The sequence below is a fragment of the Alexandromys fortis genome, unplaced genomic scaffold (genome assembly GCF_014885135.2).
Source record: "Alexandromys fortis isolate MF-2015 unplaced genomic scaffold, M_Fortis_MF-2015_v1.1 scaffold_87, whole genome shotgun sequence".
In the NCBI taxonomy this organism is placed as follows: Eukaryota; Metazoa; Chordata; class Mammalia; order Rodentia; family Cricetidae; genus Alexandromys; species Alexandromys fortis.
The window spans coordinates 6,586,088-6,610,150 of record NW_026067971.1 but is presented as its reverse complement, the minus strand read 5'-3'; the positions used below and the strand labels follow the sequence as shown (position 1 = coordinate 6,610,150).

Here is a 24,063-nt window from a genome sequence, read left to right as displayed (position 1 = left end):
CACTCACCAATATTTTTTTAACATAGGTATCAAAGAAAATGCTTGTCTTAAATTCCATTTAAATATCCAAGTGACTTCATTCTCTATAGTTAGAAGAGGATACTCATTTTTGTCTTATTATTTTATAGCATAGTTGAAAGAGATTCAAATCTCAGGATTAAGTTTGAAACAACTTCTTAGAAGGAAGTCTGCTTATTATAAAAATTATCTGTCTACCTTGTTTGTTTATTCATCCTTCTATGTGACATCTGTGGGTAAATGTGACCCAGTTTCAGAAATTAAAAACATGAAGGCTGGGGAGCTCTGAGAGAACCTTCTTGAAATCCAGCAGTGCAGAGAAAAGGAGAGAAGGAAGCAATACTGTGACTGCACTGAAGATGCCCGCAGCTCACAAACTAAAAACACGTCTCAGACCCTGGAAAAATTACCTTTTCATTACTAAAGCTTAGAAATGTGATCAAATTGACATTTAAGTGCTCAGATGTAAACATGGGTCACATTTAAATGCTCCAGTGTAAACATGGGAAGATGAGGGCTGGGCCCAGGGTACTCCTAGGGCCGAGAAGTCAAGCATCAGTGGAAAACTTTTGCTGGCTCCTGGAATATCACAGTTGCAGTTTTCATGCTACAGTCTATGTGTGCACAGCGTGCAGGTGTGTACATGTGTGTAAGGGCACACACAGTAAAGGAACGTCACTATGGAGTGTGGTCATATTATTACTGTTTTTCCTTTTGGAAACTACAGCTCCCAGATTCCTCCTGGATTACGGACACCTGCGCGCGGGCGCGCACAGGTGCAGGACATTTCTCCCAGATACCCTTGCGCTTCTTGTTAAAAAGCGAGCTTCCATGAGGTCTCGCTCTCTTGCCCCTTACCCTTGTGTGTCTTGCACACCTGTCCCTTATCGTGTCCCCCTCCCCCCATTAAAGTGCACCCACGTGGGAGCCGCGTGTCTGTGTCTCCTCTTTTCGTGTGTGTTTTGTCTGTCCTGTGTTTGTCTACACACACACCCGCTTTAAAAGAATAATAATTACCATGTGCTAAGTCAGTTAATGTGGAGGAAGGTCACAAGTTCTTATTTTGACTTTAGCATTAATAATACAAAATTATGATTAGTGTTTTCTGATAGTTCATTCTCTCCCTTTCTCCCTTTCTTCTCTCTCTGTCTCTCTCTGTCTCTTTCTCTCTTTTGTGTGTGTTTTTTTGAAACAGTGTGTTGATTTGCATGAGAATATCCCCCATAGGCCCAGAATATTTTGATTTTGAATCCCAGTTGGCAGCACTGTAGAGGTTTAGGAGGTGCACTTTGGGGATTCAAAGCCACCTGCCAGTCCCAGTTTGCTCTCTGCTTACCACCTGGGATCAGGAAGCAAGCTCTAGGCATTCCCTGCTACCAGGCCTGGTCTGTGAGGGTAATGGATTCTCAGCACACTGGAACTGTAAATCTAGCCCCTCCTTTCTGTAAGTCACCTTCGCCATGGTGTTTTATCACATCGATGGAAAAGTAGCTAAGACATGGGGTCTCACGTAACTCAGGCTTGCCTGAAACTCGCCAAGTAGCTGAGGATAACCTTGAACTCCCGATCCGCCTGTGAGTTGGGATCACGGACAGCACCAGCGTGCATGGATTCAGTGCCCCATCTGAAGCCACGGCAAAGACACACTGAACCTTTCCTTGCTGCTGCTTGTGTAGCTGGGAAGAAACTGCTAATGCCAAAAGCTGTCTCAATACCAGTGATTGGAAACCTTAATTCAAATCCTACACTGTTACTTTTCTTTTGTGGATATTTACTTTATGCATGTGAGTGTTTCCCCTGAAGGTGTCTTTGTCACACGTGCAGCCATTCACTTCCCATGGAGGCCAGAAGAGGGAGTCAAACCCCTGGAACTGAAGTTACAGATGGCTGTGAGTTCCCTGTGAGAACAACAGATGCCATTAACCACTGAGCCATCTCTCCAGCCCTGTTGCTGATCCCTTCTGATACATTCTCACCCCCCACCCCATCATGTGGAAACTGGGATGTCACATGATCTGAAAACTGGAGCTTAAGTATGTGTGATGCCCATTTACAACCCCAGAAGCTGCTCTGGCTTCTCCCGAGCTACGATTAGCCTTCCGCGCTAGAAATACTTCCTCATGACTGACTGTTCCTCCGAGACAGGGCCTTTGAGCTCAGAGAAGGCCATATAGAAGGGAGCCCATGGGGTAAGGTCTCCTCAGGATCTCGAGTGATACACTTCGTGTGTGAGCGTTTGCACATGTGTGGGAGGGTGCATGTTCGTATGCATGTGAGTGAAGGCTCGAGGACGTCCCCAGGGCTCAGCATTGCACTGGTGCCGTCCACGCTTTGTTTGGGCGAGAGCCAGGCCTGCGGAGTCCACCTATCTCACGACACAAGCTCTCACTTTTTAAATATGGGTTCTTGGGACCCAATTCAGGTTCTCCCTCTCGGAGGACAAGGGCTTCACCAACTGAGCACCTCTCCAGCCCAAGCTACACACTTCAAGAGTATAAAGTCTACCACCTCTTATAATCATCATAGCATAGCCAAGAAAGTGGCTGCCTGTGGGGACCAAAGTCAGAGGAGAACACAGCCCACAAGTGAGAGTTACTAGTACCTTCTTTCAGACAATGTATAAAGCAGAACATCTCAAATATCACCCTTAAAATTAAAATTAGAAACCAATATGCATTCTGGTTTTCGGCCCTAGAAAGAGGCAACGGTTGTCTAAACACTCACCTCTCGAGCAGAGATCATGTCTCTGGGACGGTGTTGGGTTTCGCTGTCTCAGACTTTCTTCTGCTCACACGAATCACATCTGGACCCTGTCAGAGCAGGTTAACTTTACACGATAACTCCTTGTAGCGGCACCTCTGGCCAGGGCCCTCCTTCTGCCACTCCTCCACCGTCTTTTCCCCTGAATAGTCACCGTGAATATTAGACAGGAGGGTGAGTTCCCGTAAACGCCAGGTTGTGCTTGGGGAAAGGTGGGAAGTGAGATTCTAACAATGAGCATTGCAAGTTGTTTATCTTTTCTTTCAGCAAATGTGTTCCCGTGATCTGCCCTCTTCCACGCCATTTTTTCTGGTTACCATTTTATATTTGCTCTTCTACAGCATGAGATTAGGAAGGCTTTGAGCAAAAGTAACAGAAGTGCTATTCAGTTGTGGACGTCCTGCAAACGTCCCATCCCCAGCTTCCAAGAGGGCCGGGATGAGCTGAAGCGCAGAAGGGCTGGAGTGACAACCGAGCAGCACTCACTGAGGCTCTGCTACCATCTGCTGAGCTATTCACAGGTCGGTCTGTTTGGGCTCTGCTGGAAGACGTCCCGGGAGCTTGTACAAGGGTTCAGAGGCCACAGTGAGGGTGTTTATAGAGGCCATCCAGCTAAGGCCAGCACCCGAAGCAGTCTGAATTAGGTACAACACAGCGCGGACGGTGACAAACCAGAACACATCTGCCATCCAAATGGGCAGCTGCTTCTCATCCTGGCCGGGTGCTGCCGCCGGCTCCAGTACCGCCAGATTCTTTCTGTTGTTTTCCAAGGCAAGGCTAAACCCGCAGATTTTTACGTGAAAATTTCCCCAATTATTAAAGAATCTTGGAACCGGATAGAATACATCCGCTTGCCACATCCGAGTCAAATAACGCCTTGTGTGTGGAGATGGAGACATCTGAGTGGGGACTGACATCTCAGACTTAAGTTTTGCAGAGATGATGGCTGACTTGTACGGGATAGGTGGGAGAGAGGTTGGAAAACGGTTATTTGCTATAAGCTTGTGATAGGAACCCAAATACAGCATTAAGAGGAGAGGCTGTGGTGGGCGGAGAAGGAGATGCAGGGTCAGTGGGATCTGCTGTGCATGGCGGCTGATTAATAGAAAAGATAAAGAGAGAGGGATGAGCCAGAATAAACCCTTTGTTCTGTGTACACAAAAAGTTAATAGAAGCCATGGACAGTTCTTTTAGAAGGAGAATCCTGCAGCTAAGACAGGAAATAGCAAAGTAGTCAGAAAGTTGAGTCAGGGTTTGTGTGGTGAAGCACTCAACAAGAGTATTTCTGAGTGCTTTATGAGCCCAACAGCGGGACTTTGCTGGGCATAGTGTCCGTTCTGGACGGGAGCTGGTTATACCCTGTATTCAGTTAATTTCCACTCCACAATTCCCTTCAGAACGTCCGTGTTCTAGCTTCACTTCTGTTGCTGTTACACAGTTCAGGATCCCCTGGCTAGAGAACGGTGCCGCCCACAGTGGGCTTAGTCTTCCTACATAAATTAACAATCAAGACAGTCCCCCACAGATAGGTGCCCACAGGCCAACCTGATATAGACTCTCTTCCTGGGTGACTCAAGGGTGTGCCAAGTTGACAGTTAAAACTAAATAATATAAATGCCTTTCAATACTTTTGCATAATTATCTATTTTAGTTGTGCTAGGGATCGAGCTCAGAGCCTCACGTGCGAGACAAGTTCTTCACCACTGAGCTACGTCCCCAGCCAGAATTGTCTCTTTCTACACACAACCAATTTAGTTCACATTCTCAGGCGCGGGTTAGGACAATGGCTGCCTCATTAAGTCTTCCTGATTCCTGGTCTCCATTCTTTAACTGATCTTCTATATAAATCTTCTTTGTGACCATATCAAAGTTAAACTCCTTTTTCTGGTTAGCAAGATCCTCCATAAGTCCAGCACTGACCCTTTTATGAATTGGTTTTCTAAGTCTTCCTTTAAACTGTTTCCTAACTGACCTGTTCTGTACCTCATGATCTCTGTCAGCTAATCTCATCAAAGCCGGCTTTTGTCTTCATGACCTACATTTTTGATCTATTCTCCCCTTCTAACCAAAGTTTGTCCCTTCTTCCTTCTCTTCTTGTTTTCTTATTGCCCCTGTTGCTTCCTAAGGCGGTTGGTGGCCTCTGCTGAGTGAGCTGCAAGAGGAACCTCTGAAGCATTAAAACGCTTGCCAAATTCTTTTTCTTTCTGTGCACTCTACAGTCATCGTAGGAGGAATTCCGTGAGCACATCTCAGTGCCACAGTTGGCTGAACCAGATGCCACTGGTTAAGCCACCTCAGAGATGTTTGTCATGCACCTGACCCCACTGTGGCCAGTCTTCTTTTAGGGAAGGCTGAAGCATTAGGAGAATGGCTTATTTGCCTTTGGCTATCATGGCAAATACAACGCCATTGATTCCTCATGTAGACACTGCATCTACCAGTACATGAGGAGCACCAAAGCCAGGTTCCCTCTGCTACTCCAGAGTTCCACATATCTGTGTTAATAATCTCTATCAACTGCAATAAGCCTGTGCATGGTTTTTATTTAAGTCAAGAAGTTTTTTTTTTAATCCCTCAGAAATATTTCAAATGGAAAGCACATGAGTGACCAGGCAAGATTGGCTGGCTGCCTTCCAAGAGACTCCACAAGATGAATCATCTTGGTGGATTTATCGCAGCCCATATCCTGGTTCTCAGCCGATAGATTTAGACTTTAGAAACTGGATTTTATCAACGTAACAGATCTATTTGTCATCACTGGTCCACATTAATCAGCTCACAAAGACAGATAGAAAAAGCCAGTATAGCTATATATTAGTAGCTGTCTCAAAGACTGGAATGCTTGATGGAACATCCCATTCAGCCAAGATCAGAGTTAGGAGGGTCTGTGTTATAACATCCATGGAGGGAGGAACTGCACATAGCCTTCAGCTGATAGCATTGCCAGGGAAGCTGGCAGCAAACTACCCTCTCTGCTGGGTTCCTTGAAGAAGTGATGGTCTTGCTTCAGTTCGGTATTTGGCAATGGATCATCTATAATGGAGATTTATCCATCCAGGGACAAGGCTCTTGCATCTGTGTCCAAGGGTACTCTCTCTCTCTCTTGAATGATGACAGTAATAAGTCATAGCTAAGAAGTTGGCTCAGTGATTGGGTCTGGGGATTGAGGCAGAATTAGGAATCAGAGACCCCGCCCACAGCTCCTTGATGACTCAAATACTTGAAAGCACGATAGAGCCGTTTTATTTACGTAGTTAAGATGGACGCAGAGCGACACAGGGATGCCTTTGATATTTCCGGATTGAACTGTGGTGGAGGCAGTTCTCTGTGCAGACCTGTTACTCAGAGCTGGGAGCTGTGCCAGAGACAAAGATTTGGGGTTTGTCAGCAGATATACAACTGAAGTCATAGGAGTTGACATAGGAGCACCTGATGTTTTTCTCAGGAGACTGCACAGAGAACAAGAAGTAGAAGGCCCAGGGCGGGATTCTAGCTCACCAAAGCTTAACTGTTGGGAGGAAAATGAGAAGCAGATGTAAAAGACTGGGAAGAGTAGACAACAAATCCGCTTCCATGGAAACCAAGGTCTGAGACTATTTACACAAAGCGTGTGGGCGTTTTGAGTGGATGCAAGTTCTGAGTACAAAACAACACCCGGTGCTGCCAGGAATAAAGTGTCTCGGACTTAGCACACTGGGCACTGCGACAGACCAGATGCTGCTGCCCATGAACTCAGAAGCCTCCTGTTAAGGACTTCTAGGAGACTTGGGAAAGTCCTCTGCACCACAGTGCATCTACCCTCTCCGTACAGATGAGGAATTTAGCAGGATTCGCAACAGAAGAGCAGCAGCAGGAAGAGGGAGAAGCTGCTGCTCAGGACCTCCAAGTGTACCAGCAGTAGTGACGGGTGGATGAGGGTGAGACCCAGTAAGCTGAGAGGCCCAGGCTTGAGTCGAGCAAAGATGTGGGTGTGTGTGCGTGCGCTTCAGAGAGACAGAGCACCAAATGTGTTACTGAAGAGTGTCGTGGGGAGCTAAGAGTACTACAAAATACCTTTCTGAGAGGTGGAAATTAGCATGGAAGGGTCTTGGCAGTAGTCTAGGGTAGCCAGAGCTCGCTATGTAGATCAGGCTGCCCCTGAACTTACAACCGTTCCTGTTTCTGCCTCCTTGGTGCTGGGTTTACAGGTGTGCACCTGGCTGTGGGAGCTGGAGTTCTTCTTCCACCATGTGGGTCTGAGGGTAAAAATTAAGTTGTCTTGGGCCTGGAGAGATGACTCCTCAGCTAAACACCTGCTGCTCTTCCAGAGGACCTGAGCTCAGGTCCCAGCACCCATTGCCCATAGCCCAGCATCTCACAGCTGCCTGTAACCACAGCTCCAGAGAATCCAGTGCCTCTGTGTACCCACCGCAGGCACCCACACACACGCAGCAAGTACACCCTTGGACAGAGTACATACATTATATTAAATAAAAATATATATTAAATAAAAACATATATTAAATAAAAATAAAAATAGATTTTTAAAAAAGAAACCAAGTTATCGGGCTGGTGGCAAGCTCCCACACCTGCTGCGCCAACTCGCCAGCCTGTCTGTCAGGGCTGTCTGTGATCCACTGCTTTGGCCTGTGGCCACACCACTGCCAATGTGCCCAGTCTTGCTAATACTTTCCTTTTGCTTTGTCTCATTTGTGGTTGTTTTAGTGGGATCATAGACAGCATTAATAAACCTCAACTATAAAATCTGAAGGATCTTTATAGAGTTTGGTCCTGGTGTCTGAGAAGGTAAGAATTGAGGTTTAGAAGGTTGAGAAGACAGCTTCCACCGCTGCAAGACCCGAGTGAGCGCTACCCGACAATTGATGCAATATCAGTTTTGAAGATTTGCATGCTACTCAGCCCTACTTTGTGAGCATGACGATTATAGAGTTGGATATAATAGTGATCAATAATCTATGATCAGAGATTTTAGAATCTAGAAGTAAATAAGCTTTAAAAATTATATGATAATATAGTGAAAATTATTAAAATCAAAATTTTTGGAATGTAATTTTGATCTTCAATGAAGAGAAAAACGGTAATAGAATGAATAACAGAATAAATTTAATTAACTCTACCAAATATTTTATTTTTATTAATTACTTAAAAATTAATTCATCAGCCTCTAAATGCACTAAAATAGGTGGCACTGACCAGAAACATGTAATCTTCTTACCTTCTACTTTATAATATACTCATTTAATGAGTATTTATTAATAACACTAAAGTTTAATTAACATTTATTCTGGGTAGAGAGGTGGCTCAGTGGTGAAGAACGATCGTTGCTCTTCAAGATGACCCATGTTGGGGCTCATAGCCACCTACAGCTCTAGCTCCTGGGGACCTGAAGCTCTCGTCTGGCTTTTGTGGGCCCTGGCGCTCATGTGCACACATGCACACACACACACACACACACATACACACACACACTACAGATAAAAATAAGTCTTTAAAAAGTAGCAGCATTTCTTGGGGCAGGAAGGTGGCTCGTTCAGTTACTTGCATGTTGCACAGCATGAGAACCCAAGTTCTGATTCCCACATGAGGCTGTGACCCAGCCCTAGGGAAGTACTGATGGGAGGATCCTAAAGGCTCCCTGGCCAGCCCGTCCTGCAGAACAAGGAGCTCCAGTTCAGTGAAAGGCCCTCAACAAGCAGGTGAGAGCAATTGAAGAAGACGTACACATACAAATGTGTACATATAAACACAAAAATCATATTTCTTTGACAATAGTGTACTTCACACACTGACAAAATCTGTATGCTTAGGGTTTTTTTAATGTTTATAATTTATTATGACTTCCAAAGGGCAGATATCGAAGAATAAAGGTCCAAATACTTTGTATCTCTGACAGAAAATAATATGAGTGCCTATGGCATATAAAACATGTTCTATCTTAGCAACAGCTCTGTCCAGAGGACAAAAGATCCTAGAGTCAAAATATTACAGTTGGCTTCACAGTTCAGCCCAAGTTACTGGCACCTAAGAAAGGCTGGATTTGGGGATACAGTAAATTTTGTTTTTATTGGAATTCAAACAGTCAGCTCATGCAAAATAGCTAGGATGTTTTCCTTCCTAGTCTGGACTCTACTATTAGGAAAGGAAACAAATAAAAAATTCACTGTTGCTGGTATTTTGCTTTAAAATTAAAACCAGGGCAAGAATGGGGTCAGAACAAGTTTGGTGTGATTTCTCACGTATTCCATATAACACACAGTGGAAACTGTTCGGGGCTACATAAATCAAGTTAATCAAACCAAGCTTCATCATGCATTTAGTATTACCAACAACGTGTGCATGTTGAGCCATTGTTATAGGCCCACAATGCAATTCTGTGAAGAGCATTGGGCACTGTGGATGGGGTAGGTGGGCCCACAATGCAGTTCTGTGCAGAGCTTTGGCGAGTTGAGTTCAATGTGTGGGGTAAGTGGTCAAAAGTGATAAATTAGGAAGCAGCCAGGGCACACATAGAAGCAAGAATGTATCCTCCAGGAGGTGACAGTGAATGACAGAAGTCTGAGGTGGGGTTGGAAATGAAAACAGGAAGGGTCTATCCACCTAGCTTGCGTGCTATCCACCTAGCTTGCATGCTATGCACCTAGCTTGCGTGCTAGCCACCTAGCTTGCGTGCTATCCACCTAGCTTGCGTGCTAGCCACCTAGCTTGCGTGCTAGCCACCTAGCTTGCGTGCTAGCCACCTAGCTTGCGTGCTAGCCACGCAGTGGTAGCATGGAAAGGAAACGAAGAATGACCAGGATATTGTGTGATATCGTGTGGGAAGCACCATTCAGGGCCCCTGACCATATCTCCTAGGTCACTGTGTTTATGTCTCTTGAATCTGCCTTGTGCATAGTCAGCCGGACCAGGTAGAAATCTCTGATCTACACTGAACCAGTTACATGTTTGAAAATTTGGAATTTGAATTGAGATATCTAGTATGTTTGAAATCTTCCTGTAAATGGAGGTGGTACTAATTTAGAGGCTGCATCGCCTATGTGGATAAGAAACAGGGAAGCTTTGGGAGAAAAGTAGATGGTTTAGACATGTCTTATTTTTGCTGCAGTCTTAGGAACTGTGTCTTGAAGGATGCTAAGATGGGTGCTAGGGAAAGAGGCAAAATCAGGAATACTATTCATCTAAGTTAGGGCTTATGTTGCTGTGAAGAGACACCGTGACCACAGCAACTCTTATAAAGGAAAACATTTAATTGGGCTGGCTTACAGTTTCAGAGGGTTAGTCAATTGTCATTATGGTGCGACATGGAGGTGTGCAGGCAGACACGGTGCTGGAGAAGGGGCCAAGTACCTTGCATCTTGACTTGTAGGCAACTGGAAGTGGTCTGAGATACTAGGTGGTATCTTGAGCATAGGAGACCTCATAACCTGCCCCCATAGTGCATACTCCCTCCTACAAGGCCACGCCTACTCCAGCAAAGCCACACTTCCCAGTAATGCCATTCCCTGAGTTTACGGAGGGCAGTTACATCCAAACTACTATGCTATGTCATCCATGGGTTGGGACAAGGAGGTATGGAATTAAGGTTAGAATACAGATAAAAATGTCTCTGGTCTAGAGAGATAGCTCAGTGGTTAAGATCACATACTGCTCTTTCAGAGGACCCAAAGCAGTCTGTATCTTCCAAATCCAGTGGCTCACAGCCTCCTTTAACACCAGCTGCAGGGGATCCAGTGCCTTTTCCTGACCTCCATAGACGTCTTCACCCATATGCAAACCCCACTCACAAAGACGCAGATTCACATTTCATTCATGTATAAAAATTCACTAGCAGCTCCTAAGGCTATGTTGAGTGAATGGAAATTTCATTAATTATCTAAGACGTGGAAAGATGCCATTCTAACCACTAGAAACAGCCTGGTCTACAAAGCAACTTCCAGGATAGCTAGTGCTATCACACAGAGACCCTGTCTTGAAAAACAAAACAAAAGAAAAACAGACAAACAAACAAACAAAAACCAGAAAAAAAAACAAGAAAGGAAAGAAAAAAGAAAGAAAAGGACAAACTCAGAAAGCTTGACATTAAGCAATGTTCTTAGTTTGTCTTAGTTACCGTTCTATTGCTGTGTAGACACACCAAGACCAAGGCGACTCTTACAAAAGAAAGCATTTAATTGGGGGAGTGCTCATTGCTTCAGGGATTAGTTCATTATCATCATGGTGGGTGGAGCATGGTGTCCTGCCTCAGGAAGGCATGGTGTTGGAACAGTAGCAGAGAGCTTTGCATCCTGACCCACAGGCAGCAGATCTTCCACATCCAGCAAATTCTGATCCTGGGCCTGGTGTGAGCGCTAGAAACCTGAAAACCCATCCCTGGCAATACCTCCTCCAACAAGGCCATGCCTCCTCATCCTTCTCGAACAGGTTACTAGCTAGGGGGTAAGCGTGCACACATATGAGCCTGTGGGCCTTCTTATTCAGACCACCACACAGCTGAAAATTAACTGGGACATCTTCCACTTGAGGCAGGAATAGGACACGATATGGCCATTTTGGAAAACAACGTAGGACCTTCCTAAGAAGTGAAGCATACACTCCTGTACAATCATTCATGCCTCTCCAGTACATACACAAGAAACATGAAAACATGGCTTATCATATAAACACTTGTACCGAGGGGCTGGAGGATGAGTGCTGGGTGAGGACACCTGCCATCAAGCCTGACTTACTGAGTTTGATCCCTCAGACTCACCTGGTGGAAGGAGAGAACAGACCCAGGCAAGCTCTTCTCTGATCGTCACACACGTGCAGCGACACGTGTCTTCTCTTCCCCACCCGAACATGCACAGAATAATAAAAATGTAGCAAAAAATTAAAAAAAATACCTTGCAGCTTTATTCATAATAAGCCCAAACTGGAAACACAGCCAGTGGTGAATGGACAAACACTCTGTAGTGATCCACACAAGGGCTGTACCGGTCTACAGTGGTAAATGAGCCACACAGAACAGCACTCATCCCACACGAGAACTATACCAGTCAACATAGTAAATGAACCACACAGAACTACATCATCCCATACGAGGGCTGTACCAGTCAACATAGTAAATGAACCACACAGAACCACATCATCCCATACGAGGGCTGTACCGGTCAACATAGTAAATGAACCACACAGAACCACATCATCCCATACGAGGAGGACTGTATCCGTCAACAATGGTAAATGAACCACACAGAACAGCAGCCATCTGAAGGCATAAGATGCTGGCAGACAACCAATAGGGATGAAGGTCAAGAGGATTAGGCGGAATGACAGAAACCAGACCCCAGATGCAGATTGCACTGATAGAGAACAGGAAGTGCCCCTGACGGATAAAAAGCAGGTCAGTGGTTGCTAGGGCACAGGGCAGATAGGGCCAGTTGACTTTAGGAAGGAGGACCTCAGGGTCCTGGAGATGCTCTGTCAAGGTGGTGACTTCTTGAGTAGATACAGCTGTTATAACTCAGTGAGTTGTATTTTTAAATGGATACAGTTTGAGGTACATAAATTATTTATTCATAAATTTTATGATACAGAAATCGGCCTTGTTCATTAATCTTCCGGGCTGGAATCTATTTCTCATTCAGCACTGGTTTTGACTTGGTGATTCTGGGTCTGCTTTCAGAAGCCATGCCTATGAAAACATGGCCAAAGAATAAGCATAAATACACTGCTCCAAGAGTCCCCGGAACATCTGGAAGAAACCAGCTATTTCCTGAGTCTTCTTCTCTGGGTTATAGACTGCTGGATTTCATCCCAGGCTGTGTTTATATATCCTTTAAGCCCTGGGCTGCCTAGCTTGCCTATTTTCCCACTGTAGTTTGTCAACAGTCCTGATAGGACAAAGTAGAAGCCAACGCTCTAGGAGCCACCTGTCAAGCTTTGCTCAAGAGGAGTAGCAAAAGAAGGGCCACGGCCAGATAAACAACGTGAGTTTTCTGGGTCGCTACTCTTTTTAGTCTTTACAATCATTTTATTTTAATATTCTCTGTGTATGGGCTTTGTGTCTGTATGTATGCCTGTGTATCATGTGCACGCCTGGTTTCAGCAGAGACCAGAAAAGGGCATAGGATTCTCTGAACTGGAATAACGGACAGTTGTGAGCTACCCCTTGGGTGCTGGGACTCAAACCTGAGTCCTTTGGATGAGGAACTAGTACTCTTAACCACTGAGCTATCTCCCCAGGTCCTAAGTTTTAAATCTTAAAGAAATTAATTATTATAGAATTTGCAGTATAATAAAGGGGTTTAAATTATTTATTTGCTTAAGTTTTTGCTCCATTTTAGAACCCAGAAATGAAAATAGATAAGAATGTTCTGAGCGATCGTATCAGTTAGGAGACAGACTCCACCAGAGATAAATGCTTACAAGTGAGGCCTGAAGATGGCTTTGGGGCTGTGTCTGATCTGCAGAGGTGTGCATTCCCCCATTCGCATCACAGTTTCTACCTCCTGGAGTCAAACTTCCCGGCAGCTCCAGGATCTTAGCCTTGGCCAAGAGGCCAAGAAACCATGACTACACGTGTGTTTTATACTGAGGAGTGCAAAGCAATCTCCGTGGAAGGGAAACTCAAAGCATATGGTGACTGGATGGTTGGTGGTGGGAAATAAAATATTAACAAATGTCAGAGCGGCTCTGAGACTGGTGCACATACATGTTTTATGTGATCTGTGCATATGGTGGCAGAGCTGCCACTCAGGAGCAAAATCAAGAGAAAAATACTTTGTATACTCTATTTAAATCTACCCTGACAGTAGATGTTGCAAATACAGTGGAAATCTCTTCAAAGTTTTTAAACTTTTTTTTTTTTTTTTTTTTTTTTGAGACAGGGTTTCTCTGTGTAGCCCTGGCTATCCTGGAACTAGCTCTGTAGACCAGGCTGGCCTAGAACTCACAGAGATCCACCTGCCTCCAATTACTGCCTGGCCTATTAAACAAAGAAAAAACAAAAACAAAAACAAAACAAAAAAAACAATGTCAGTGTCTGTTTAAGGGCAGAAAGAAGAGCTAGGGGCCAGACAAAGGCAATTTCAGGAAATATAATATTCAATAACTTTTTTTTTTTTTTTTTTTTTTTTTGGTATTTAAAGGCAAGGTTTCTGTGTGTATGCCTGGCTGCCCTGGAACTTGCTCAGTAGACCAGACTGGCCTTGAACTGGGATCCACCTGTCTCTGTCTCCTGAGCTCTGGGATTAAAGGTGTGTGCTACCACTGCCCAGCTCTGATGACAAAATATTTATATCAAGATATTTTCTAACTTACCTCTGGATAAAATGTTTAAGCTCAGTAGTGTGTAGCTTAAAGAAACAAAGTCACTTCTTGTTTTGCTTTGCTTTAAGAATTTATTTTGTGTTTGTTTTTTTGCATGTGTATATGTCTATAATAAGATGCTAGATCCCTGGAACTGGAGTTACAGTTTTAAGCCACAATGTAGGGGCTGGGAATTAAACCCAGGACCTCAGGAGGAATAGCCATCTCTTCAGCCCTATCTTTCTTCGTTTGAGACAGGGTGTTGCTGTGTAGTCCTGGCTGGCCTGGAGCCCACTCTGCAGACAAGTCTGCCTTTGCCAGCGTTGACTCTCTTTTCATTAGAAAGATTGTTACCATGTTGGTAATTTGTAAAACTAAAGCTTTAGGAGTAAGATCACTAAAAAACAAAGCAAGCCATCCCACTTGCATTTGTATTAACTGTCACTATCTTGGTATTTCTAAACATTAAAATTTTCACATTCGTATTATTTTGGTGAAAAGGTAAGGTTCTATAGAATACTGCATTCTTTTTTTTTTCTTTTTTAAATTTATTTATTAAAGATTTCTGCCTCCTCCCCGCCACTACCTCCCATTTCCCTCTCCCCTCCCCCATCAAGTCCCCCTCCCCCATCAAGTCCCCCTCCCCCATCAAGTCCCCCTCCTTATCAGCCCAAAGAGCAATCAGGGTTCCCTGCCCTGTGGGAAGTCCACGGACCACCCACCTCCACCCAGGTCTAAAAGGTGAGCATCCAAACCGCTTAGGCTCCCACAAAGCTAGTACATTCTTGTAGACTTTTTGAGACAGGATTTTTCTGTGTAGCCCTGGCTGTCCTGGAACTCACTCTGTAGACCAGGCTAGCCTGGAACTCACAGAGATTCTCCTGCCTCTGCCTCTCCAGTACTGGGATTAAAGGCAGGCACCACCACCTGGCGAATACTGCATTCTTAAATGACTGAAAGTTTATTTTAAAGGAACATAGTAGCCATTTGCTGCTCTGTGTGCTGACAGGGACATCTTCTCTGCACCCTTCTGCTGCTGAGTTCCATAATTTAAGACAATGTCTTAGTTCGGCTGCTTTAACAAATTTCCACAGAATGGATATCTTAAACAGGTTAATGCTCTCATTTCCAAGATCTGAGACATCTAAGGCCACATGCTGGTAGATTTAGCTTCGGGTAAGAGACTTCCTCTGACTCTCCATGCATCTGCTTGGTTTGTTTGGTAGACAGGGTCTTGAACTGAATCCTTCCTCAGCTCCCCAGCTTCAGGGAACTCAGGCGTGTGTCCCTGTAGCCACCAACCTTTCTGATCTCCTACAAGGCCACTGATCTTATTCACTAAAGCTCCACTTTGAACCAATTGTTCCTTAAGGTCCCACCTCTAAATACCATCATATTGGGAATTAGATTTCAACATTTGAATTTCTGCAAATTAGAAGGTTAGTAAACATTTGGTCCATAACAAATGTATCCTGTTTTGCTAAGACCCTTGCCTTCATTAACCCAATGCATCCTGCTGCTAGAGAGATGTTCTTCCAGAGGGCCTGAGCTCTGGGCTACCACCCACACTCCTTCAGGAGACCCACAGTCCAACTCCAGCTCTAGCCTCTCAGGGAACTGCACGAACATTCGTGTATTTTTTGCATCTTAAAAAACAAACGAACTGTGCAGTGGTTGCGCACGCCTTTAATCCTAGCACTCGGGAGGCAGAGGCAGGTGGATCTCTGAGTTCAAAGCCTGGTCTACAGACTGAGTTCTAGGACAGCCAGGGCTGCACAGAGAGATGCGGTCTTGGAAAAAAATAAACAAAACTCACAACAACAACGAAATAAAAGTTAAGAAATAGTCCATTTATTAGTTTATGTTCTGAAATAGTAGGTTTCTCAAGTTACAAGGATTGATTTTTATAGTCCAGGAGAGTTGAAAGAAATTGATATTATTGAACATTTATGAATTAGGAATTAATACCATAAAGGATGACAAATGAAGATTTGAAGTTCAGTTTTTCCCCCAAAGGTTATAGGTTACATAGCTGTTAGGCAGTAAACTCGCAAAGGAAAAAAAAAAAAAGAGTAAGTCGGAAGAATTAAATGGGGCCTGGTGGACAGAGGTGGAGGATTTTTTTTTTTTTTAATCTAAACATCTCTGGGAGAAAGGGATCATTGAATCGCTATTTTACCAGCTACAAGTTTTCCTATAAAAATACACCGGGCTAGTCGTCACAGGACAACTCTGCTAAAGACGTTTAAAAAGGTAACTTACGTTTGTAATTTGAGTTTGCCGTTTAAGAACACGGCATTCTTGACTTGGTCGTTCATCTTTAATCAATTCAAAGTCACTGAGACTTCTTAAATTTTTATTTGTTTGATGATTGATTTTCATTTTTCATGACAGTCTCTCTGTAGCCTTGACCGTCCTGGAACTCGATCTTTAGACCAGTCTGTCCCTGAACTCACAGAGCTGTGTCTGCCTCTGTCTCCTGAGTGCTGGGAGTAAAGACGTGCACCACCACCGCCCGGCTGCGCCGCGACTTTTAAAAATACTTATTTCTGGGGCTGGAGAGATAGCTCAGAGGTTAAGAGCATCGCCTGCTCTTCCAAAGGTCCTGAGTTCAATTCCCAGCAACCACATGGTGGCTCACGACCATCTGTAATGGGTTTGGTGCCCTCTTCTTGCCTTCAAGCAAACACACTGACAGAATATTGTATACATAATAAATAAATATTAAAAAAACTTATTTCTGAACTAAAGTTGTCATAGTAATGGTGACCTATTGGTTGCCATTTTAAACGAGACACTTAAGGTCCTTTTTAGGTCGTGAGAACACCGGGTCCCGGAGCTGCAGTGGTTAAGACGGTTAGCAGAGCCCTGGGTGCCCCGCCCGTCCACGCACGGCTGGAACCCAGCGACCCTGCTGCAGGGAACGGTCGCGCTGGGAGCGGGAGGGGCGCCGCCAATCCATTCCTTGGAGTTTGACTGAGCCAGGCTTGGGGGGGTCATTGGAGGAGCCGGCGGATCGGCACTCCGCGCTGCGGCCTGGACCTGGGCCTGGCGGGCCTCAGGCGTGGGGAGCGAGTGAGCGACCGGCCGGTGTGAGGGGGCGCGTGGGTGAGCGGGGGCCTGAGTGAGTGGGGAGGGCGCGTGGGCGAGAAGGGCGCGTGGGTGAGCATGGCGCGTGGGTGAGCAGAGGGCGCGGGCGAGGAGGGGGCGTGGACGCGGAGGGCTTGTGGGCAGCTCCGCCGGGCGCCCTCTGCTGGGCGGGCGGGTGAGCGTGCTCGACATTCCTGTCAGTGGGAGGCCTGAGGCGCGGAGCTGTGTGTGTGTGGGGAGTGGGGGGGTGAGGGGTCCCCGCGTGCACACGGCCACGGACCCGGACCGAGGGGTCCCCGCGTGCACAGGGCCCGCGAACCCGGATCCGGGCGAGGGGTCCCCGCGTGCACACGGCCACGGACCCGGATCTGGGCGAGGGGTCCCCGCGTGCACACGGCCGCGGACCCAGAGCCCCGGGTCCATTTTCCCCTCAGCTCCTGTCAGATTCGCTGGGGGCCTGCCTTTGCGGGGCTCCGTCGTCACTGCTGAGTGTGACTCTAGCGAGTCTGGAGTCCTGTGAGGACTCAGGCCCTTCTGAAATAAGCATTTGTTTGTTTATTGTTTGTTTGTTGTTTATTGTGTAGCCTCGGTATCCCGGAGTTCCCTGTGCAGCCCCTCCTGCTGGCATCACCGTCGTGAGCCACCCACGTCCAAGTACGTTTTTAAATGTACAACTTTTAAGAAACCCGCAACCCGGTAATTTTATACACTAAGTGAAAGATTACAGAGCATGCCATATTAAAGTTGCCAATAGAGTTAGAGAAAGGTGTGTTAACTTCTACAAGCAGCAAACTATGAACTGTAAAAGTGAGGTGATTGCTTACTGCGTTTTGGACTCCATTTTGTGGGGAAACTTGGTTTTTGCTGTGGCCCAGGCTGACCTCAGCTGAGACCGGCCTTTGATGCTCCTGCCTCCACCTTCCCAGGCCTGGATTTTACACTCCCACCACCATGCCTAGATCTGAAATAAGAATTTTGTGGTAATTTAGAATAGCTGAATATAACCCTGAAATATTAATTAAAAATTTACCAACTTATGTCAAAATGTGGCAGGGTTTATTTTAGATACTATGTTTTTAAAAAAAAAATCATTTATTTACATGATGTAAGTTCCAAATTCACCATCTTTTTAGAGCCTTAATGGTGTGACTACATGAATCTTGAGCTAGAAGAAAAATTCAAAAATTTAAACTTAACATTAATTAGGGGTAATCAGTTAGCTGAAATTGTCTTATTTTATAAGTTGGTTGCTAGTACATGCATTCCACAGTGAATTTTTATTGATTATATGCTCTCTGTCAGGAACTGTTTTAGGTTATTGAAACATATTAAGAAAAAAAATCCCTTCTTTGCAGAGAGAAAGATAAACAACTAAGTACACAGTACCAATTATAGATAAATGTTATAAAGAAAAATAATGCGGGAGAGAGGGATGGGAAATTTGAGATAAAAATTTTACCATAGTGCTTCAGAATAATATATATATTAATATATGTGTGTATGTTAATATATATGTGGTGTTTTTATTATGTACTACAATGTTTGCTGTTAACTTTGTACTAGAGCTAGAAAAAATTCTTGTGACAGTATTTTCTGTTTATTTAGGAGGTCTTTTTGTATAGTATAACATTTAAAATTAGTTTTAATATGTTTTGTTGTCTTATTTTCTTTTAGAAGAAAAAATTTGATCATACATGATAGTAATGAGATTTTCTACTTAAACTCTGAGGTAGCAGAGCCATGTAAACCTGGTTTGATGGGCTTTAATAAACTTTTTGTTGATTAAAATACAGTTCTGACGCTAGACGGGAAACATTGCAGCTTCTTGAACAATAAATACCAAGTTGATTAGCGTAGGTTTTTCAAATAGCTTTTCAAGTTCTGAAACTGTTTGCATAAGCAGACGTAAAGATTTGCTAGCGTGTTTCAGGATGACTCCCTTGTTCTTTCTGCCGCTTTCCTAGGCGTGTTATCATGCAGTCAGGACGGTGTTTATAGAATCGCGTTTACTCGTTTTGTTTTTTTTTTGCTTTCCTTTTGTTGGTGTTTCCGAGAGCCCAAAGACTCTCTTCAGGGTTCAGACTGGACGCTACAACAGGTGAAAAGAGCGTTTTTCTTAGGTTATCTGAGGGTGACCTCTCTCAGTGTGTGCTTTTCCTCATGGGTCTCTTTATTGTTCTGTTACTATCCTAATTCTCCCGTCCTACTTCTAATTCTTCCTAGCATTTTTTTTTACCCTAGTTCTTCTCCTAGCTTCAAAACTTGTCTCCTTACAGGAGTCCTGAAGCAATAAAAAATTACAAGAGTTACCTCTCATTGGTCAGAAGCACATTCCTAGGTTAAGCAATAGAGAGCTTGTAGGACGGAGGCTGTTCATTCACTTCCTGCTGCCCAGACCCTAAGTAACCACACAGAAATTGTATTAATTAAATCACGGCTCAGCCTATTAGCTCAGGCTTATTAACTGACTATTACATCTTAAATTAACCCTTTCCTATTATTATGTATTTTGCCACGAGGCTCGTGGTTTACAGGTAAGGTTCCAGGGTGGGGTGTCTGTCTCCTTCGGCAGCTACAGACAGGTTTTGAAGTGGCTATGGTCCTTGTAGGACAAATAGATCTAGTTATGAAGCATGTCCCGGCACATAGTCTGTACACCAAAATTTTATAGCTAAATTAAGTCATCTTCCTGACCACCCACAGATACATGTGCCCACACGACTGAGATGCAATCATGAGATTACATGTACACATCACATGAAAATGCGTGTTACTGGAGAGATACCAAACCGCTTTAGCAAAAGTGGGCAACAGAGTCCAGGGTTGATGTCCTCCAGACCTGGCCTGGACAGGGTTAACCTCCGTCAGGGTCACTCCTCTGAGGGGCTGATAGCTGGATTATCAGTTGTCACATGCTGTATGTTTCCACAGCCTCTGACAGGGACTGGGTGATTAATACATTGAGAAGAGTAAAATAAATAAATATAATCCAAATAACTAAAACAATGACCCCCCCCCCAATGTTCTGGTTCAGTAAGAACCATCCTAAAGTGTGTGCAGGGTTGAGTCTCTCTCCTGTGGTGTCTTGTCAAGATCTGCAGTGGAAATAGCCCTCCTCCTACATTCCTCCTACGTGTGATTATGTCTTCACTAGAGAACTCAATCTTGGTGACGTATATTCTAACATGAAATGGACTTTTGCCATGAGAACGTATTCACTTAGTTTTTAAAATTTTAATTTCTGTCCTGAGGACAAGTTATTGACTATCTCATAAGAAATGGAAATGTAATTTATGTTTTATGATTTGTGTATCCAATTTCATGTTTTGACCTATATAAATGTGATTATGTTTTAGGATTTAGAAAATGAGGTAAGTTTCAATGTGTAGTGGGGGTGATAATTGAAATGAAAAATGAGCAGTGTGTGGTTTAAGCAGTGGTGAGGATTCATCAGGTGAAGAATATACTTTCTGAGCATTCGTGCAGTATAAAGACAGGAACACATGGGAAACACAGGAACGGACAGACATTCGTGCAGTATAAAGACAGGAACACGTGGGAAACACAGGAACGGACAGGCATTCGTGCAGTATAAAGACAGGAACACGTGGGAAATACAGGAACGGACAGAGAATGATGTGTTTCGTGTTGAGGCATTTTCAGAGAATTTACAGAAGACAGAACTAAAGAGTTGCATGTGGCTGTATTTAGAAAGCATTCTGGGAAATTAGTGATTCTCATTTACCTGTCTAAAAGTCACTTTTACATCCCTGTAAATGAATATAAACCTTTCCTTGTATCTTGTAGATTTCAGACAGAGTCTGGTGTTTAGCAATGCCGAAATCAAACGATTGCTTTTTCCCCCTGGATAATTTGTTTTTCAGCAGCCCAGGTGAAGCTGGAAAGTAAGTGTGCCTGAAACAAGGGCCGTGCAATGTTTTCTTTTCAGTTTTATGATTTTAGGGGCTTCCAATTTTTCATACTTATGGGATTAATCTAGAATAGAGTAATGATGACATTTACGTGTTGATTACCTGTAATTATTGGTGAGGTATGTCACAAGTGGTTGTCTGCTGAAGCTGAGTGAGGGGACAATGGAATGGGGTCCAGCTCCCATTAAGCTAGTGTCCTCACACAGCAGTGTGTGTCAGTCCTGTGACACAGAGACAAGATGAGAGCATTGCCATACAGGGGCAAAGCAAAACCATGGCAGAAAACTTATTTACAAGAGGGCCTGCTTGTTGGGGTTTCTGTCCTGCTCGGTTCCAGCAGCCAGTAAGCCCCGAAGAAAATCACACAGGGAGTCTAATGATAAACTGATTGGCCCATTAGCTCAGGCTTCTTATTAACTCTTGTAACTTATATTAACCCATTATTTTTATCTGTGTTAGCCACATGGCTTGGTACCTTTTTCAGCAGGGCAGGTCATATCCTGCTTCTTCTGTGGTCTGGGCAGGACTGCAGGAAGAGCTTCCTTCTTCCCAGAATTCTCCTGTTCTCATTGTCCCACCTCTACTTCCTGTCTGGTTTTTACACCTGTACTTCCTGCCTGGCTACCAGCCAATCAGTGTTTATTTAAAATATAATTGACAGAATATAGAATTGTCCCACACCAGGTTTGTATTTGAGTCATGTTTAATAAATAAGTGATTTTTGATAGCCTGTCCTTATTAACATATACTCACATTTTGTTTTCTATGTAGCTTCCCAGTTAAGGGGAAATCACCGGATTGGTTTCTCCCTCCAGCTCCACTGATTTCAGAAATTCCAGATATTCAAGAGTTAGAGGAAGAAATTGAAAGTCATAAACTGTTAGGTAAATTATCATGTTTATTGTGAAGTCAAACTTGTGTAGTTGATGCCAGTATAAAAAAAATCTACTAGCATATTAAAGTATTAATTCCTTTTTTCACGTGTCCATCAAATCTCAGGATCTAGAGCATTTACTTCTATAAACACACTCACATACAACACACCACACTGTCACACGCTTGTGTGTAATGCTGCTGACACACTCACAGAGTACAACACTGTCACACACTACAAAAAATTTCTCCCCTAAACAAGCACGTTCAAATAATGTATATTTCTTATATGATAATATTCAACACTTTAATGTTTTAATATGGCTCATAATTTATATATGTTTGCATATGAATTTTTTTATGCTGGGCTCACTGTGTAGCCTTGGCTAGCCTGAAGCTCACTGTGTAGATGAGGTCTGTCTGCCTCCAGAAATAAGCATCTTTGTTTTATGACTACAGTGTACAGATTATAGTACTATTGTACTGAGTCTTTCAATTCTTGTATTTATCTACTAGGCTCTTTAGAATAATTTGAACTTTGTTATGTTTATTTAGTATCTGTGTGTATGGGAGCTACTACCACAGTGTTTGTGAGGTCAGAGGATAAATTATAGAAGTCACTTTCCTCTCTCCACCATGTGGGTCCTGGGGCCAGAACGCAGGTTTTCAGGCTTGACAGCAGATACTTTTACCCACTAAGCCATGTCACTGGCCTCCTTTAGAAACTTTTAATTGAGATTTTCTGTCATTATTTAGAAAATTTCTTTTCACAAAGAACATGGAATATGTAATAATTAATAATTAGTATATTTCTTTTCTTGTAGGCCAAGAAAAGATACCAAAAGTGTTAACATCAAATTTGAAGATCATTAATGAAGACAAAAATTGTATTTCACCAACACAAAAATTCCATTTTCCCTATAATATGGATACACAGGATTACCTACATGTAGGAGGCTCAAGTAACAATGACTCATCCCGTATTGCTGGCAAGCTGGTGTATAGCTCGTCTCAGAGATATAAAGACCACGTGGGCGCTAAGAATGGTTCTGGTGATTCAAAATCACCTAATGTCGCAGAGGATAGAGGAGAGGGGACAGCAGCATTCAAGAAAAGGTAATGAATAGTTACACAATCCTCTGAGCAAATCTGAGGACTAGGTGTACGCTGAACAGAATTACATTCAATAGGAGGTGGGTGAGAAAGACGGCAGCAACGCAGTCCATGAGCTGACGTTACCAGGCCTGGAGGCCACTCCTAGGGACCTACATTCCTGCCTTTCAGGAGCTGACGTTACCAGGCCTGGAGTCCACTCCTAGGGACCTACGTTCCTGCGTTTCAGGAGCTGACATTACCAGGCCTGGAGTCCACTCCTAGGACCTACGTTCCTGCCTTTCAGGAGCTGACATTACCAGATGTGTGTATTAGTTATTTTCTGTTGCTGTAATGAAGTACCATGATCATGACCAGGCGACTTTCCTAAGAAAGTGTGTTTGGGCTGGAGAGATGGTTCAGTGGTTAAGAGCATTGCCTGCTCCTCCAAAGGTCCTGAGTTCAATTCCCAGCAACCACATGGTGGCTCACAACCATCTATAATGAGATCTGGTGCCCTCTTCTGGCATACAAACATACATGGAAGGAATGTTGTATACATAATAAATAAAAAAAAAAAAGAAAGTGTGTTTGACCCCTGTTCCAGAAGAATAAGATTGTGTCATGGCAGGGGCTACAACAGCAGGCAGCAGGAGATCAGGTCAGGAAACTGAGAGCTAACATCTTCAGATGCAAGCACAAAACAGAAAGAGAAACCCGGTGGTGGCTGAGGTGGCTGTCTCATCTAAACCTCCCCAGGCAGCACCGCCAGCTGGGAACTAATGTTCCACTGTCAGCCTGGGGGACACTTCTCATTCAGACCCCCACAGTAGTATTTGGGGAGTTTACTTTGTTAATATACTTAGCTCATGGAGCTAGAAAGATAGCTCAGTTGATCAGAACACTGACTGCCCTTCCAGAGGACCCAAGTTCAACTCCCAGCACCCATATGGTAGCTATCAACCATCTGTAACCTTAATCATAGGTTATATCTTCTGGGTTCCATGGGCAC

The 24,063-nt window shown here is 44.0% G+C and overlaps 1 protein-coding gene across 12 annotated transcripts in view; it reads left to right on the top strand.

Moving 5' to 3' along the window:
- The first annotated feature begins 16,879 nt into the window (after nucleotides 1-16,879).
- The window catches only part of Hfm1 (helicase for meiosis 1), a 73,142-nt gene continuing 65,958 nt past the window's right edge, over nucleotides 16,880-24,063 (top strand). For all 12 annotated transcript variants that reach the window (XR_007594244.1, XR_007594245.1, XR_007594246.1 and 9 more), the window contains exons 1-5: nucleotides 16,880-17,172; nucleotides 17,739-17,808; nucleotides 20,962-21,059; nucleotides 21,858-21,970; nucleotides 22,784-23,075. Coding sequence is in view for 8 of the 12 variants with exons in the window: in XM_050155810.1 (XP_050011767.1) it covers nucleotides 20,989-21,059; nucleotides 21,858-21,970; nucleotides 22,784-23,075 (476 nt within the window). In the remaining 4 variants the exon portion in view is untranslated. The remainder of the gene's footprint in view (nucleotides 17,173-17,738; nucleotides 17,809-20,961; nucleotides 21,060-21,857; nucleotides 21,971-22,783; nucleotides 23,076-24,063) is intronic.